Source organism: Bos indicus, chromosome 5 (genome assembly GCF_029378745.1).
Source record: "Bos indicus isolate NIAB-ARS_2022 breed Sahiwal x Tharparkar chromosome 5, NIAB-ARS_B.indTharparkar_mat_pri_1.0, whole genome shotgun sequence".
NCBI classification, from domain to species: domain Eukaryota; kingdom Metazoa; phylum Chordata; class Mammalia; order Artiodactyla; family Bovidae; genus Bos; species Bos indicus.
Genome location: NC_091764.1, coordinates 64,815,963 through 64,832,339, shown reverse-complemented (window position 1 = coordinate 64,832,339; position 16,377 = coordinate 64,815,963). Strand labels below are relative to the sequence as shown.

At 41.6% G+C, this 16,377-nt stretch overlaps 1 protein-coding gene across 9 annotated transcripts in view; it reads right to left on the bottom strand.

Annotated features, from left to right (window-relative positions):
• Nucleotides 1-16,377, bottom strand: part of ANO4 (anoctamin 4) — a 432,231-nt gene that overhangs the window by 209,923 nt on the left and 205,931 nt on the right. For 5 of the 9 annotated variants that reach the window (XM_070789605.1, XM_019961156.2, XM_070789608.1 and 2 more), the window contains exon 2: nucleotides 11,722-11,848. In XM_070789605.1, the coding sequence (XP_070645706.1) occupies nucleotides 11,722-11,830 (109 nt within the window). In that variant the 5' untranslated portion in view covers nucleotides 11,831-11,848. Of the gene's footprint in view, nucleotides 1-11,656; nucleotides 11,849-16,377 lie in introns of all 9 variants that reach the window. The other 4 variants (XM_019961160.2, XM_070789603.1, XM_070789604.1 and 1 more) reach the window with 1 other exon arrangement.

Sequence of the window (16,377 nt, the reverse complement as noted above, 5' to 3'; positions counted from 1 at the left end):
CTATCTACCACAACTACGATCTTAGGTTGGGGTAGGGCTGATGTTGTATGTATAGTTGTATGATCTTGAATTAGTAGTTATTTAAATCTCTCCTAAATACAAAACTATTTGAAATAGCCTTGTGCAGAAGATGCAGTTCTAAATTCTATTAAAATACAATACTCTTCCCAGAAATAATTTTCTTTGTGTAGCTTTTTTTCATTCACTTTGTATGTTTAAATGGTTGTGAAAAGATTCTTTAGAAAATTCCCTCTAAATGTATTCATGCTCCTGCTCAGTGGTATCTGACTCTTTGCCACCCCATGGGCTATAGCCTACCAGGCTCCTCTGTCCATGGAATTTTCCAGGTAAGAACACTGGTGTGGGTTTCTATTTCCTACTCCAGGGGATCTTCCCAACCCAGGGATTGAAGCCATGTCTCTTGTGTCTCCTGCGTTGGCAGGCAGATTCTTTATACCATTATGCCACCTGGGAAGCAATAAATGCATTATATAGGTCAAAATATGTGCATATGTACCTCAGCAAAGGGGGAAAAGTATACACTGATGGAGAAGAATTTGGCATATATTTTTAGAAAACAATTTTGTTACTCAGCAAATGATAGCAAGGAGCACAAATCCCAAAGCCCACATTTCAAGGCTCAAAATAGCTTGTTTTCCTAAGCACCCCTCTATTTACTAAACTCACATCACACATTTAAAAAATACTTTAAGAGGATGTGATTCAAATGAAGGATGATTAGTGTTATTTCTAAACCACCATTTAGAAAGACACCACATTTACCTTCAAGGCAGTGAGAAATAAAAGAGTTTCAAAGTAGCTGGTTTTTCTCCCACATATTCTCAAAACCACATGGAAGATCTTATCTTTCAGTCACACCAAAAATCCATCCCACAAACAGAAAAATAATTATGTATTTTCACCCCAGCTTGAGATCTATTCAAGAAGAACATTCAGATTCCTCAGGCTCAATAAAGAAGTTTCAGGCATAATTCTCAATAAAATGTTTGTTTCCAGATAAGGTGATGAGAAAACACTAAATTTCACATTCAACTATTTTCATCCTCAAGAAAAAAACATTGGCTCAGTGGGGAAAAAAACACTCCTAAGAAACTGAAGACAAAGGTTTTAGCTAAAGTCCATCGATGACTAATTTGTACTTGTTGGTCAAGCAACTTCATTTCCTGAGCCCAGTGAAATAGGGCTAATTCTGCCTCCCAGACTGCTGTGGGAACTCAAACAATGGAGCATTACCTAACAGAATGTGGTGGTATCATGATTATTATTGTGGTCAAGATTAACCAGATGATTATCCTTTCCTAATTTTTTTTCCTAAAGAATGAATTGAATTTTGACTTTCATTTTGGCAGAATAAGAAATAAGTCAACGAAGAGATAAATCTTTCTTGTCTGGCTTTTTTCAAATCTCTCCTTAACTTCTTTTCTTTTCGTGTTTTCTCCACAGCCTCTGGTACTGAAGTTAAACAGAATATGAAAGGTACTTGCTGAGTTGATTCTGTTCCCTAACTTGAGATCAGGTCTTGATATGAGAGCCAGAAAGTAATCTTTAAAACTCAGGGAAACAGGAAGGAGTTTAATAATATTGGAACTAGAAAACGGGAAGAGGAAATGAGAAAGGTCCTAGCAACTACACTCCAATAAAAATTGAATTTAAGAAAAAAGAAAGGTCTAATGTGAAAGTGAAGTCACTCATTTGTGCCCGACTCTTTGCAACCCCATGGACTGTAGCCTAACAGGCTCCTCCGACCATGGGATTTTCCAGGCAAGAATACTGGAGTGGGTTGCCATTGCCTTCTCCAGGAGATCTTCCCGACCCAGGGATTGAACCTGGGTCTCCCGCATTGTAGGCAGATGCTTTACCATCTGAGCCACCAGGGAAGCAACTACACTTCAATAAAAATTGAATTTAAGAAAAAAGAAAGGTCTAATGTAGAGTAGAACAAGAAATATGCTAGAAAGTGGACCATCACTGACATATTCAATAGAAAGAAACAATAACCCATTAAGGTGACTATGTGTGTTTTCAATGGAATACTATGGTCCCTTCCTTGCTACCCTAGGGTGTGAACGATTACAGGGCTTTAAATTTAAATATTCCAAAGCTTTGTAATACAAACTTGCTAGAAATACTGCTACCAAGTTGACTGAAGAAGGTAATGAATGAATCAAACCAGTGGAGTTGGAATCCTGCCTCTGACACTTACTGGCTGCATGCTTTGGGGCAAGTTATTTAAACCTTCCCTGTCCCTGCCTTAGATACCACAACCACAAAATAAGGATGACAGCATGAGGATATTAGAGGAATTAAATGGAATAATGAATGTAAATAGCTTAACAGTTTTTGAGGTTGGGAATATGGTAGCATGCTTAATGATAGCTGTAATTATATTATTGTCAAACATTTAATACCCTTTGCATACAGAAAGTATAATAGTTATTCTAGCTCACTGAAAACAACAAAATCCTAAAGTTCCTCTCCTGTGAAATCAACTTGTACCAGCATTTAAATACTATATCTATATAAGGGGGAAATGATCATGTATAAAGGGGGACAGAGCTGCTTAGGCTTTTCAGTTCAGTTCAGTCGCTCAGTCATGTCCGACTCTTTGTGACCCCATGAGCCGCAGCATGCCAGGCCTCCCTGTCTATCACTAACTCCTGGAGTCCACCCAAACCCATGCCCATTGGGTCAGTGATGCTAGAAATTATTTTGAGAAGTAATGAAACATATTATCAAAACATCATTTTACCAACTCTAGAAGAGAATAAGGGACAAATTCTGTGACTAATCGCGTTTCTTTAGGATTCTATAATGGGCCTATCAGATAAAGGAAAAGCAATAGAAGAAAGAAGCATTTTCGATTTCACAAAGCTTCTAATTAATTCTATTTCACATGGCACAGTCATTGTACTGGGATAATTTGACCCCACACTCACTAAACGTTACAGTTTCAAACTCAAAAATTCATAATCAATGCTTCAATTGAGTCTTCTTGACCCTTAAATGATAGTTCCAAGCCTGGTGCCATTTAATACTTTAATGATTTGCCCATAAAAGGAAACAGTATTCACTAATTTTGAGCAGCTAAAAGATAAGGTCAAAATGAACTCAATACACAAGAGAAGTCTTTGAAACAATCAGAAGGAAAGACAAACCATATAAATACAAGGTGGAGGTGAACAGTTCCTGTGTCAGTGCAGCATAAAGGGAAACCATCTAAATGTTGTCCTGGCACAAGTTAACTGGGAAACTGTCCTATGGTTCAAGAACCAAGTAAGAAATGATTCTGGAACATACTTTCAGGCTTCTGAACTTTGTCTATGATGACGGCGACAACAAACATCACCACTTGCTCCTGGCACCTTACTGTGCCAAGGATCATATCAAGCATTCTACATGAACGGATTTATTTGACATAACAACGCTATATAGGGTTGCCAGATATAACACACAAAAATACAGGGAGGCCAGGTAATTTGAATTACAAATAAATTAATAATTTTTTTTTTTATCATAAGTGTGCCCCATGCAATACTTCGGACATACATCAAAAGATATTTGTTGTTTATCTGAAATTTAACTGTGAGTCCTGTGTTTCATCTGGCAACCCTAACACTGTGAGATATGTATAAATATTCTCATTGTGCTGATGAGGAGACAGATTCAAAGAAATTAAGTTATTTGCCCAAGTCTGCAAAGCTATTAGGTAACATGTGAGTTTAAAACATCTAACAACAGAGCTTGCACTGATTACTAGTATAATGCACTCTTACTATGCTCTTTCCTATATCTGGATGGCCATCACCCCACCTTACAATAGAGGTCTTAGTTGATTTTCAAAGCCCAAAATCATATGGCCTTTTGATTACTTCTTAAATCTTTGTCCTTACTAAGAATGTTACCATAATTTTATTTACATCTTTATTCCACCCCTTAATACAATGAATTCTATTATAGCAGATTAAGCACAGGTCCCTGTATAATGGACATGCTTTCATATACACTTCCCTTTTGTAATGTCACTTCTATTTCATTTTGGGGAAGTGTCGTTCCCTTACTGTGTGGAGTCCGAGTGGGAGGAGAAATCAAGGGGTCCTATCTGCTGCTCAAGGGAGACGTCTCCTGTCCTATCCTTTTATCTTTCACCACTCTCTACCCAACCAAGGGAAAGGCACATGGCAAATAGGGATCTCTTCCAGGTCTTCAAAAACTGAGCCAAATGATGAAACTAAGAAAAGTGGTAAGGGTTCATTTATTCCAGAAAGTCAAATAGTTCTTTTATTGGTATCTGTTCCTTTTCCCAAGGCTAGTTCTCCAGGCTTTCCATCCATATCCTTGAAATTTAAATTTCTTCTTTGCTTGAATTAAATAATTGGTTTCAATTGTTTATAACCAAAGAGCCCTGACTGATGGTCCCTTTGGACATGACTGTGAGCTCCCTAAGGTCCATGAGTAATAGAGTTCTACACCATTCCAGCTCCAAAGAGCTACCCTTCAAATAAATATTTCTTAGGACATGGTAGGCACTCAGAAATGCTTGTAAACTCAAAGAGGGATAAATGAACTAAAATTGTTCAGGGCTGATGGCATGGAAGATCTGTAAGATTTTCTTGTTCTTTTCATGCTTAACAACCAGTCTGAGTGGGCTTTTAGAAAGCACTTTGGGAACCAAGATGATTAACTTTGTAAAAATTAGATGGATGACTTAATAGGCTTCACCATGACTAAAATGCACGTGCTGCTTCTAAGATCTATGACTCACTGCTAATAAGAAACTCAGCTTGAGAGCTCTTCTATAATCTCCCAAAGAGAACTATGGTGCATTAGTAAAAATGTACACTAAACATTAGAAGGATAGAATTGAAATCATATGTATCTCAATAATATGAATTTTAAACACATATATTTTCAAAATCAGGTTTCTAACTATAATTTACTATGATTTTTCTTAATTATAATTCTGTGCTAAAGAATGGCTTTATAGTTTCAACCAATAGCCAATGCCAGTAGGATTCAAGAATCTATGATAAAATTATGATAGATAAATGCAGTGATATGTTTTTAAGGTAAAAGTAGTGACAAGATATGCTGATATTACACCATTAAGAAATATCTTTATAACATTTCTTCAAATGTTTATTACATTAATATCAGTAGTGGATGTCAAAGACTATTTTCTGCCTCAATCAAACACAAACAGAACATTTTATACAATTCTGGGCAATGTATTTCCAAAGGTGCAGCAATTAAATAAGACTTTTTCTAAGAGCAGAATGGGTAGGATGGTAAAAGAATGTGAAAACCATGTTGTCAAAGGAAGCATCGAAAAAACTAGGAAATGCTTCAGTTTGAAAATTGCTCAAGATGAGTTTTCAACCAACTCAAAGGTCATCACTAAAAGAAATATAGATTTACTCTGTATAATTTCAGAATGAAAACCTATATCCAGTGAGTGGATTAGATTCCAAGTTCTGGGCAAGGGGGAGAGAAGATCTGACCAGAGGGATCCAGAAAGGCTTTTAGGAGGAGGCAGAATAGAATTTAGGTTACATTTTGAGGAATGAGAAGGGCTTAAGAGAGATTTATGGAGGTAGGGGCATTCCAAAAAGAGGGAGGAGCTTGGACAACGGCAGAAAAACGGGAGAGTAAAAGCCTACTTGAGAAATAGTGCAGAGCTAAGGATAAAGTAGAACAAGGCAGGTTATGGAGTATATAAAAGATATTCCAAGAAAAACAGGGAGAGGTGAGTTTGTAGAGGCTTCAAACAATTGGGCTCACAACACTGTCCTTTGTTCTAGATAAGCATAAAGATTTTTAAGCAGAGGAGGATTAAAAAGTGAACTTCAGGGTGGAGAACTTCAGGGTGGTCTGGAAAAATAAGAGAGCCATTGAAGGTCCCAACTTTCAAAACCTTTCCACTGGGCCTTCCAGAATTCTATTTCCACCTGTCTTTTCTCAGATTGCTCCCTTTATCTCCTTGCTCTAAGGAAAGGCTGGCTCCTCCCAGAGGTCATGGCTTCCCATAGGCTCCTTCCTATGGAACTATTTTTCTCCCACAGCCCTGACACCAAAGAATCTGGAGAAGGGAAGTATCTTCCTCGAGTCCTCAATGCCACCTTTAGACCACTGTTCTTCCCTCTTCCCTAAACATCCCCAGTCTTGACTCTGAGGTTGTTCTATTATATCACCTTTTCTCCACCATCACTGCACCTACTTGCCGCCTTCCAGATCATGTTTCCTCATTTCCTGATGAGGTTAACTCCTGGCTTTTTGTCACTCTCCCAAAACTATTCAATTTCAATGTCTATGCAGATGAGCTTTCTCAAACTCTTGCCTCTCATTCCCTGAGAATTATTTTCTCCACTGATCTTGCCCTCCATCATATTACACTAACTTCATACCCTAGCCTTGACCTCGCCATTACTAGTAACTGCAATGCCCTCCTTAATATCAGTGCCCTGCATTCTACTCTCTAATTACCCCCTCTTATCTTTTCAGCTCCTCTTCCCCTAACTTAACCTCAACACCGCTTCAACCCCTCTGGGACCTCCAACAAAGTGATCCTATCAACTATCCACTGAAACTCATGCCCCTGGGTGTCTTCACTCCCTTCTGTACCAAGCTTACATGATCAGTTGTTATCATTTTTCTCTCTAGTGCACCTCTGGTTCCCCTTCTCTTTTCCCAGTTCCTTGGCAAAATCACAATCCTGAACTAAAGACAACTCTACATATGTTTGGCTCTTCCCTGGTGGCTCAGACGGTAAAAGCCTCTGCCTACAATGCGGGAGACCCAGGTTTGATCCCTGGGTCAGGAAGATCCCTTGGAGAAGGAAATGGCAACCCACTCCAGTACTCTTACCTGGAAAATCCCATGGACGGAGGAGCCTGATAGGCTACAGTCCATGGGGTCGCAAAGAGTCAGACATGACTGAGCGACTTCACTCACTCACTCACATATGTTCTATGTTTTCACTCAAGTAGCTGAACAAGGTTAAAGGAAAACACACAACTATGGTAACTAGTCCTAGTTTAGTTTCAACTGTGAACCTCAACTAGCCTTTTAATGTGGGCTGGCAGCCATATTCCACTGTCTACACCATCATACCATCCTCTCAATCCATCTCACTCCTTTCTCATTCTCAGTTATGACCTTCCTTTCCAGATTCCAGATAAAACTGAACCCGGGGGAAAGTGAAAGTGAAAGTGGAGTCACTCCAGGCAAGAGTACTGGAGTGGGCTGCCATTTCCTTCTCCAGGGGATCTTCCCAACCCAGGGATCGAACCCAGGTCTCCTGCATTGCAGACAGGCACTTTACCATCTGAACCACCAGGGAAGCCCTGAAACAGGGGAAAAGAACTTCTGAGACCCTCCTCACATTGCCAGCATCCACGCACTCTCCCGTCCCATTTGTTATCACAGAAAAACTCTTCATGATTCTATTGTGCGAACAGCTCTCATTTCCCTCACTGCTGCTCACATCACAAATCCCCCCATCTCCCCAGTGCCACAAATGATCTGCAGGAGATTGCTATTTTGAAAAGAAACTCTTTCGACCTCACTTCTCCCCCAGCTGCTGCCCTATTTCTTCACGATCCTTCAGAGCAAAACTACTTTTAAAAAGTTGTATATATTCTCAATATCTGATACATATGCTTCCATTCTCTATGAAACCTACTTTAATCAGGGTTTAATCCCCACCACTTCACCAAAATTGCTCTTCTCAAAATCACCATCCATCTCCACTTGACTAAAATCAGAGGCCAATTCTCATTCCTCATCTTACTTGACTTTCAGAAACATTTAACCTAGATAATCACTCCTATCTTTGTGTAAGACTTTCTTAATTTCCAAGACACATAATTTCTGGTTTATCTAGTCTTGCTGGCCAGATTTCTTTTTCTTTCTCTGCCTTCTTTGCTGGTGGTTCATGTTGAGACCTTTTCTATTGGGGTGCAACAGATTTCAGCCCTTAATCCTCTCCCCCTTCTCCATCTGGTCATCTCTTTTCCTACCATGGCTTTAAACCCCAGTCTCTCAAACTCCAACAATGTTTATACCACCATCCATGTGGTCTCTTCAGTTGCCCACAGACTTTTTTTTTCCCCACAGACTTTTGATTTTGACCCCGTTTCTGCCTTCAAATCCTAAATTCTCCTTTCCCTTCAGCTTTCTCCATATCGGTTGATACCAATCCCATTTACTCAGGTCAAAAACCATAAAGTTGTACTTAGCTCTCCTTTCTCTCTTATTCCACATTTAATCTATCGAAATTCTGTTGGCCCAACTTTAAAATACATCCAGGATCCAAATTCTCACCACCACTTCCGCTGCCCTTAGTAAGAGCCGTCATGTCTTGACTGGATTATTAATGGCAGCCTCCTATCTGATCTTCCTCCATTTACCCTCTACCCCTGTGGTCTATTCTCAAGTAACAGCCAAAGTGATCCTGTTAAAAAATATGTCCACTTATAGGATTCTTCCGTTCACAACCCTTTAAGAGCTCCCATTTCACACAGGGGTCAAAGTCCTTACATGCTCTTCAAGGCCCTGCTCCATCTGACCTCACTGAGCTGATGTGTGCTTCTCACTCCAGGCTCAGGGGTCTAAGTGCTTTTTCCCAGACTGTCAGACTCACTCCTATTCCAGGGCCTGTCCACTGGCTACCCCTGGGCTGGAATGAACCTGCCTATCGACATGGCTCTCTTGCCTTCTAGCCCTTGATCACACATCTTCTCCACAATGTGCCCTACATCCTGCTGCTGCTGCTGCTAAGTCACTTCAGTAGTGTCTGACTCTATGTGACCCCATAGACGGCAGCCCACCAGACTTTCCCACCCCTGGGATTCTCCAGGTAAGAACACTGGAGTGGGTTGCCATTTCCTTCTCCAATGCATGAAAGTGAAAAGTGAAATCGAAGTCGCTCAGTCGTGCCCAACTCTTAGCGACCCCATGGACTGCAGCCTACCAGGCTCCTCCATCCATGGGATTTTCCAGGCAAGAGTACTGGAGTGGGGTGCCATTGCCTTCTCCGCCCTACACCTTGAGGACCACCTTATTACAACTGTAACATGCAACCCTCACCACCTGCTACCCCTCCTTTTTCTTTTATCCATAATATTTATCTTCTTCCTAAACACTTTACTATGCTTATATATCATCTATTTCCCCCGTATAGTATGTAAACTCTCTAAGAGCAGGGATCTTTGTTTCATTCACTGATGTATTCTAAGTACCTAAAGAGTGTCTGGCAACCAAAGAGGCCCTCAATAAAACATTTGTTGAAAGGCTGATAGAGCAATTAGAAAGCGATTGTAATCAGTCAATTATACTTTTAAAAAGCCAGAAAAAATTTTTTAAGGAACTCTATAGTCATAGTCTGAAAACCAGCTAATGAAGGGTCAGTTCAGTCCTACCCTAAAAATTATTTATTGGAGATACAAAAATAAATATTCCAGAATCCATGACTTTAAAGATCTTACGGTGGGGAGACAGACCATTTCTAAGTATTCAAGATTATGGAACAAAATCAGGGTATCCTAGAGAGACCAGCATGAGCAAGGGTGGAGAGACATGACTCAGAATCATGTGTCTGGAGAGCTGAAAGGAAGTAAGTCTGATCAGATCTCAAGGTCTGGTTGATGTGCCAACTTGGCTAGAGTTCCCAGTTATTGGTGAAGATCAATCCAGATGCTGCTGTGAAGGTGATTTCAAGTCCATCATCAGTTACCTTTAAATAAGGGAGATTATCCCACAATGAGGGAGGGGTGCTCATCCAATCAGGCAAAAGGTCTTAAAAGCAGAGCTGAGGCTTCCCTAAAGAAGAAATTGTACCTGTGGACAGCATCCTCCGCTGTGCTCAAGGCTTTTAGTCTGCCCTTCAACAGCCTGTCCTATGGATTTCAGACCTGCTTAGACAGCCCTCAAAATCATGTAAGTCGATTTTTAGTAAAACTCTAGTATAAATCTTCTGGCTCTGCTTTTCTGGTTGAACCTTGGCTGATACATTGGAGTGTAAAGTTTAAGACAGAAAGAGGCAAAAATGGATGAGAAGCACTAGGGCCTGGATTATGGTGGGCATTTGTTCCTAACATACTAAGAGTGTTGGCCGTTACCCTGGAATGAGTAGGACAAGCAAGATGAATGGCACAGTCACGGGTGAAGATGAGTCATTCTGCATTTGGTGTGAACCATGTACTGTGACAAGAGGCAAGAGGACAAGAGAGATGCTACAGGGTTGGGAAACCATCAGAGTTACCTGTGAGAGAAGCGATAGGAGAATGGAGAAAGCAGGTTGCCATGGAAGTCAGGGAATATGCTTTGGGAAGAAGTGGTGGTCTACTCTGGTTGGGTACATCAGAAGAGTCTGCCACCCACCAAATTGTGGTGAAAGCAGGTCAATAAGAAGAGCCATGATGATGTGAATGAGGCAGAAACCAGGCTGCATTGGGTTGACAAGTGGCTGGGAACCCGAGCGAACAAAGGTAGGTTACTCTTTCAGAAATCTGGCTTTGGAGGGACCAGGAGAAGTGGCGGAAGTGAGAAAAGGATGCAGTGTCAAATGAAGATGATTGAAATGAGAAGCTTCAGCCTTCTTCACAAACTGAGGGGAAAGACCAAGGTCCAGGAGAGGAGGGGTGGTCAAGGCCACTGGTGAAGGACACAGGGGAAAGCTCAGTCAAGGACAGTGGGAAGACCGCCACCTCCCAACCACCAGAGGACAAAAGTGAAGGATGGGAGTAAACAGAGATATATTTGGAGATGCAGGGACCTGTAGTCTCAGGCCCGGGGGTTTCTCAGTGAGGGTAGGAAGCCAGGGTGTCAGCTGAGAGAAAGAAGATGACATGGCAAGAGAAGGAAATGATTTTAGCTGAGACTGGCTGGCACCTGAAAGCACATTACACACAGGAATCAGGATTGGGGGAGACTTAAAATATGTGACTTTGGAATTTCCTCACAATGTGCTATTTCCATGAGTCAGAAATAGTGTTCACTTGTTTTTCCTCAGTTTTCAAAACAAAGCCTGGCATACAGCAGGCACTCAAGAAATGTGTTGAATGAATGAATGAATGAATACTTAAATGAGCCTTTCACCCAAATACGTGAGGTGGTAAATACCAACTTTGATCATTTTATCATTTTTAAGAAATCACAGGTACTTCCCAGGGCCTTGGAAATTCACATGACTCTAGCTGTCTCCCTTCACCTGAGAAAGAAAACATGAGCGAGTTAAGCCACATAACTGAGGCTTCAAAGTCCACATTTTCACCTTGACATTTTCCCTGGGCTGTCTTAGAGCAAAGTATCAAGAAACTGGCCAAACCTCTGTATTGTTTGATTCTACAGTAAACTTTTCTGAACTGAGCAAGTGTATTCACTGGAATTTTCATCTAGATTCTACCACAGTAAGTGGAATGTTGCCTTAACCTTTCTGATACTTCAAGCCCTCTTCCCTCCTATTGGTCTTGGTGACATTTACCACTGATGGAAGTGAAAAGAAGGGGGAAAAAAACTCAAGACTCTTTTAAAAAGTAAGCTTATCTGGAAGCGTGGCAGAATTAGATGACAAAAATATAGCACAGGCGGTCAGGCTGCTGCTAACCCAGGTCCCTGCTGACCCTTCCCCATGCATTACCTGGGTGGAAGACTTTGGTTCTCCCATTAGTGATTCCAGAAGAGCTCGTCTCCATTTTTACTGACCTTCTGCCTGGTGGAAGTGAGGAATGCCTGACCACGGGCAGGCGACGTGACCCTGGGCGGCTTGCCACACTTCGCCGTTGGTGGATTTGCAAACGCTTTTCAGCCCCATGAATAGATAAACTTAAACCTGGAATGAGAAATAGCACCATGATATTGAAGACGTCGGTTCAGAATAGCTAAAACACCAAATTATTTTCTGGCATAAAATCCAGAAAGCATTCAGTAACTGTTTCACATTCTTAAGGGATGGTAGTAATACTAAAATTGTGGTAGTGACTGATTTTCACATTACATAAATAACTGAATGTTGTTTCAGTCAAAAATGGACATCCTCAGTTATTGTGACAAGAGTTTTATACACAGATGCAATAAAGTTAAATATTAGAATTATTCCTGAGTCCTGAAAAATGTGCACATAATTGGCATGCTGTTGTCAGGGGCAATGAGGATTAGAAATTGTTGTGATATCTGGAATTTAAATAAAAATCAAATAATTTTTTTCAAAGTATTCATGTATAAGTCAGAATACAGACTGAACTCAGATTTATACCTCTGATAACCTTAGAATGATGTACATATTTAGAGCTATTTTATCTGGGAAATTTTCAGACACACTAAAAGTAAAAGGAATAGTATGAGGGACCCCATGCACACACCATCCAGTTTCAATAAATAAAGATCTTTCCAAAAGGCTGAGAAAACTTTCCAATCTTCACCTATTTCATTCCCTTTGTTGTTGGTTTGCTTTTTAGGTGCCAGAGTAGTTTGAAGCAAATTCCAGACTTCATGTCAATTTCATCAAAAATAATACTGGATTACATTAATTTACATCAATTATATTGATATGGATTATATCTGCTGATACATATAAACTATATTTTAAAATTCTGAGCAATCTGGGATATAACAGAGGTATGAAGAGTTATTTTTAAATTTCTCCGAGGAGGAGAGGAGGATATAACCTGGGCCAATCTGTAAATTCTAATGAATTTTAAGAAAGGATGACTCAAACCAGAATGAGGTTTAGTCAGCCAAGGAAAAAACAATAACAATGCAAAAAAAAAATACATAAAACGTGTAAGGGAGACAAACCTGGGCAGTGCCCATCCAGGCAACAGCCCCAAAGTTCAAGATTTCCAAATGCACAGGCAGATAGCACTGACACACAAATTTTCTCTCCTTTATTAACTTAACTGCCCTTACTCTGACAATGCTCACAGACGAACTTCAGATTAGGATTTGGCTCCCAGGGCAAGGAGACAGTAATCACACGAGTGTTCCCATCTCCCTGGAAGACAGGATCCCCAGTGTAGATTAACAGCTGGTATTCTGGGTGTCGTGTCTGCTGCTGCTAAGTCGCTTCAGTTGTGTCCGACTCTGTGCGACCCCAGAGACGGCAGACCACCAGGTTCCCCCGTCCCTGGGATTCTCCAGGCAAGAACACTGGAGTGGGTTGCCATTTCCTTCTCCAATGCATGAAAGTGAAAAGTGAAAGTGAGGTCGCTCAGTCGTGTTCAACTCTTAGTGACCCCATGGACTGCAGCCTACCGGGCTCCTCTGTCTGTGGGATTTTCCAGGCAAGAGTACTGGAGTGGGGTGCCATTGCCTTCTCTGTCCATGCATCCACCTCCTCACAAACAGGATACTCTGCCCCATTAACTGTAACTAAGCCTGCAATGCTCTGAAGCTGAAACCTTGTTGTTGGAAGATTTATCCTGGAAAAGCCTGCCATGCGGGGTGGGCGCTCAGGAGACAGCCTGGGAGCCTTCCCCTCCCACTGCATGCCCTGCTCTGATGCACAGCTGCCTGGGCAAGTGTGAGCCTTCCTCCGAGCAGGACTATCACGATAGCAGCCACCTGGCATCCCCACGCTCCCTCCCACCATGATATGCTCCACATTTCCAGAGAGGTGCAAGACAAATGTCTGCCGACCCATAAAGACTCCAGAAGAGGGACTCCCATGGTGGTCCCATGGCTAAGACTCTGCACTCCCAGTGCAGAGGCCCCAGGTTCCATCCCTGGTCGAGGGAGTAGATCCCTCATGAAGCAACTAAAAGACTCTGCACACCGCAATGAAGACTCAAGACCCACATGCCACAACTAAGGCCCAGGGCAGCCAAATACACTTATTAAAATAAATATTAAAAAAGACTCCAGAAGAACACAGATAGATTTTCAGGTGACAGATGAAGGGGCTGGGAGAGACGCTTTAAGTCAACATCAGACGGTACACAACAGTCTCAGTCTGCAATAGATGGCTCTCCCGAGACCATATTTTCTTGTCCCTTTTCCAAAGATTATTGGGCTGAAGGAACCAGAATGGTGAGTCAGCATGGCACTTCTAGCTCTTATCTAACAACCCCTCAAGGAAACACAAAATGACAGAAATGTGAAGAAAAATTACACAGTTGAAATAAACAGCACAGGTACTTGAAACTGTTGAATTCCTGATTAAAAAATCTAATAATGCAGATGATGGGGAAAAGGTCAAATATAAAAAGAATTCACAAGTACTACCAGGAAAAAGTGGATACGAGGAAGATGGATATTTTATAGGGTAACTGGGGCAAAACCCTTGATATCTGAGCAAAGCCCTCTGGGTCCTCCATGAATTAGGAATTCTCAGAGGTACAGACAAAGAGACTGGACCATCAGAGCTCTCCTCATATAGTGGCTAAGTCAATGAAGGAGAGATGTGTAAACAAACAGTACACAAGACAGCAAATATACTCCAGTCTTACAGAAAGCTAACATTTACAGGAGACTCAGCAGTCACATGGAGAAGGGCATGGCAACCCACTCCAGAATTCTTGCCTGGAGAATCCCATGGCCAGAGGAGCCTGGGGGGCTACAGTCCACGGGGTCGCAAAGAATTGGACGTGACTGAGCGACTCACACACACACACACACACACAGCAGTCACATCTTCAGAAAGGAACTGTCAGCAAATAAAGTGCATCACCCATCTTGTTCTTAACTTCTTTGCAAGAAAAGGTTGACACTATCTATTAAACAAGCTCAATATTGATCATTGTCCCAATAAGGCCTCATCACAACCTTCAAAGACAGTATTCATTTCTATGTTTGAAACCTGAGGCCCAAGAAGTGAAGCTACTCACCTAAGGCCACACAACAAGTGAGCAACGAATCTGAACTCTGATCTTTTCCACTTTAGCATGTAGCCTGATGAATGAGATATCAATCCAAGGGTGAATTGTATGAAGTCAGTAATGGTTCTGAATAATTTAACGAGGCAGGGTTGGAAGGGAGAGTGTGCTGACACTCCTTTAGACCCAAACTCTTATGAAACCATCTGTTCCCCTCCTTTTCCATCCATCTGAAATGTCTCCCTGGCTCCTGACCAGTTACCAAACACCTTCGTCAGTAAGAAACTGCCTCTTCCTCCTGAAACCCTTCCAGCTCCTCTGGCCCAAGTATACACTCCGGTCTCTTTAAACTTGCCATTAGTTTTGATCACACCATGGCCTTGTACTCTCAGTCACCTGCTGGCAGGCAGATGACCCATTTCTTCCACCAGCTCCAGAGTCTCTAAGGACAAGGATCACACGGTGTACTTCTGACTCTCTCCTCAGTTCCTAAGTACCTTCCATGCAGAGACGGAGGTGACAATTCCCCTTCTTCAGCTCCTTCTCACTCCACAGCAGAGAGTCAAGAGCTGGTCAAGAAAATGACATGTTCATCTGTAACCCATTTTTAATGTAGTGCTTCTGGTTTCATTACACCCTCATCCTCTTCCCTAGACAAGTTCAGGCCTGAGGCTTGGCTGCTTCCTTCAATTTCAGCATCACTTCCTCTCTCACTCAGCTGAAAAGATGGAGCCCAGGGGATATCAAATCTCTCATCTTCCCTCCCTTCTACCCTCAAATATCTTTTAAACATGACTTTTCCTCTTGAGACCTACCATCTATCTTACTTGAAAAAGATCTTTAAGTCAGAACCTTGAAAAACACAAACCTTTAAGGATGACAAGTATATGGTGTGTGGTTAAAATGTGGGTGCTGGACTACTTACAATAGCTAAAACATGGAATGGGTCGTCATGCGAAATGATGGGCTGGACGAAGCAGAAGCTGGAATCAAGATTGTGGGGAGAAATATCAATAACCTCAGATATGCAGATGACACCACCCTTATGGCAGAAAGCGAAGAAGAGCTAAAGATCCGCTTCATGAAAGTGAAAGAGGAGAGTGAAAAAGTTGGCTTAAAGCTCAACATTCAGAAAACGAAGATCATGGCATCCAGTCCCATCACTTCATGGGAAATAGATGGGGAAACAGTGGAAACAGTGGCAGATTTTATTTTGGGGGGCTCCAAAATCACTGCAGATGGTGATTGCAGCCATGAAATTAAAAGACGCTTACTCCTTGGAAGAAAAATGATGACCAACCTAGACAGCATATTAGAAAGCAGAGACATTACTTTGCCAACGAAGGTCCATCTTGTCAAGGCTATGGTTTTTCCAGTAGTCATGTATGGATGTGAGAGGTGGACTATAAAGAAAGCTGAGTGCCAAAGAATTGATGCTTTTGAACTGTGGTGTTGGAGAAGACTCTTGAGGTCCCTTGGCATGCAAGGAGATCCAACCAGTCCATCCTAAAGGAGATCAGTCCTGAGTGTTCATTGGAAGGACTGATGC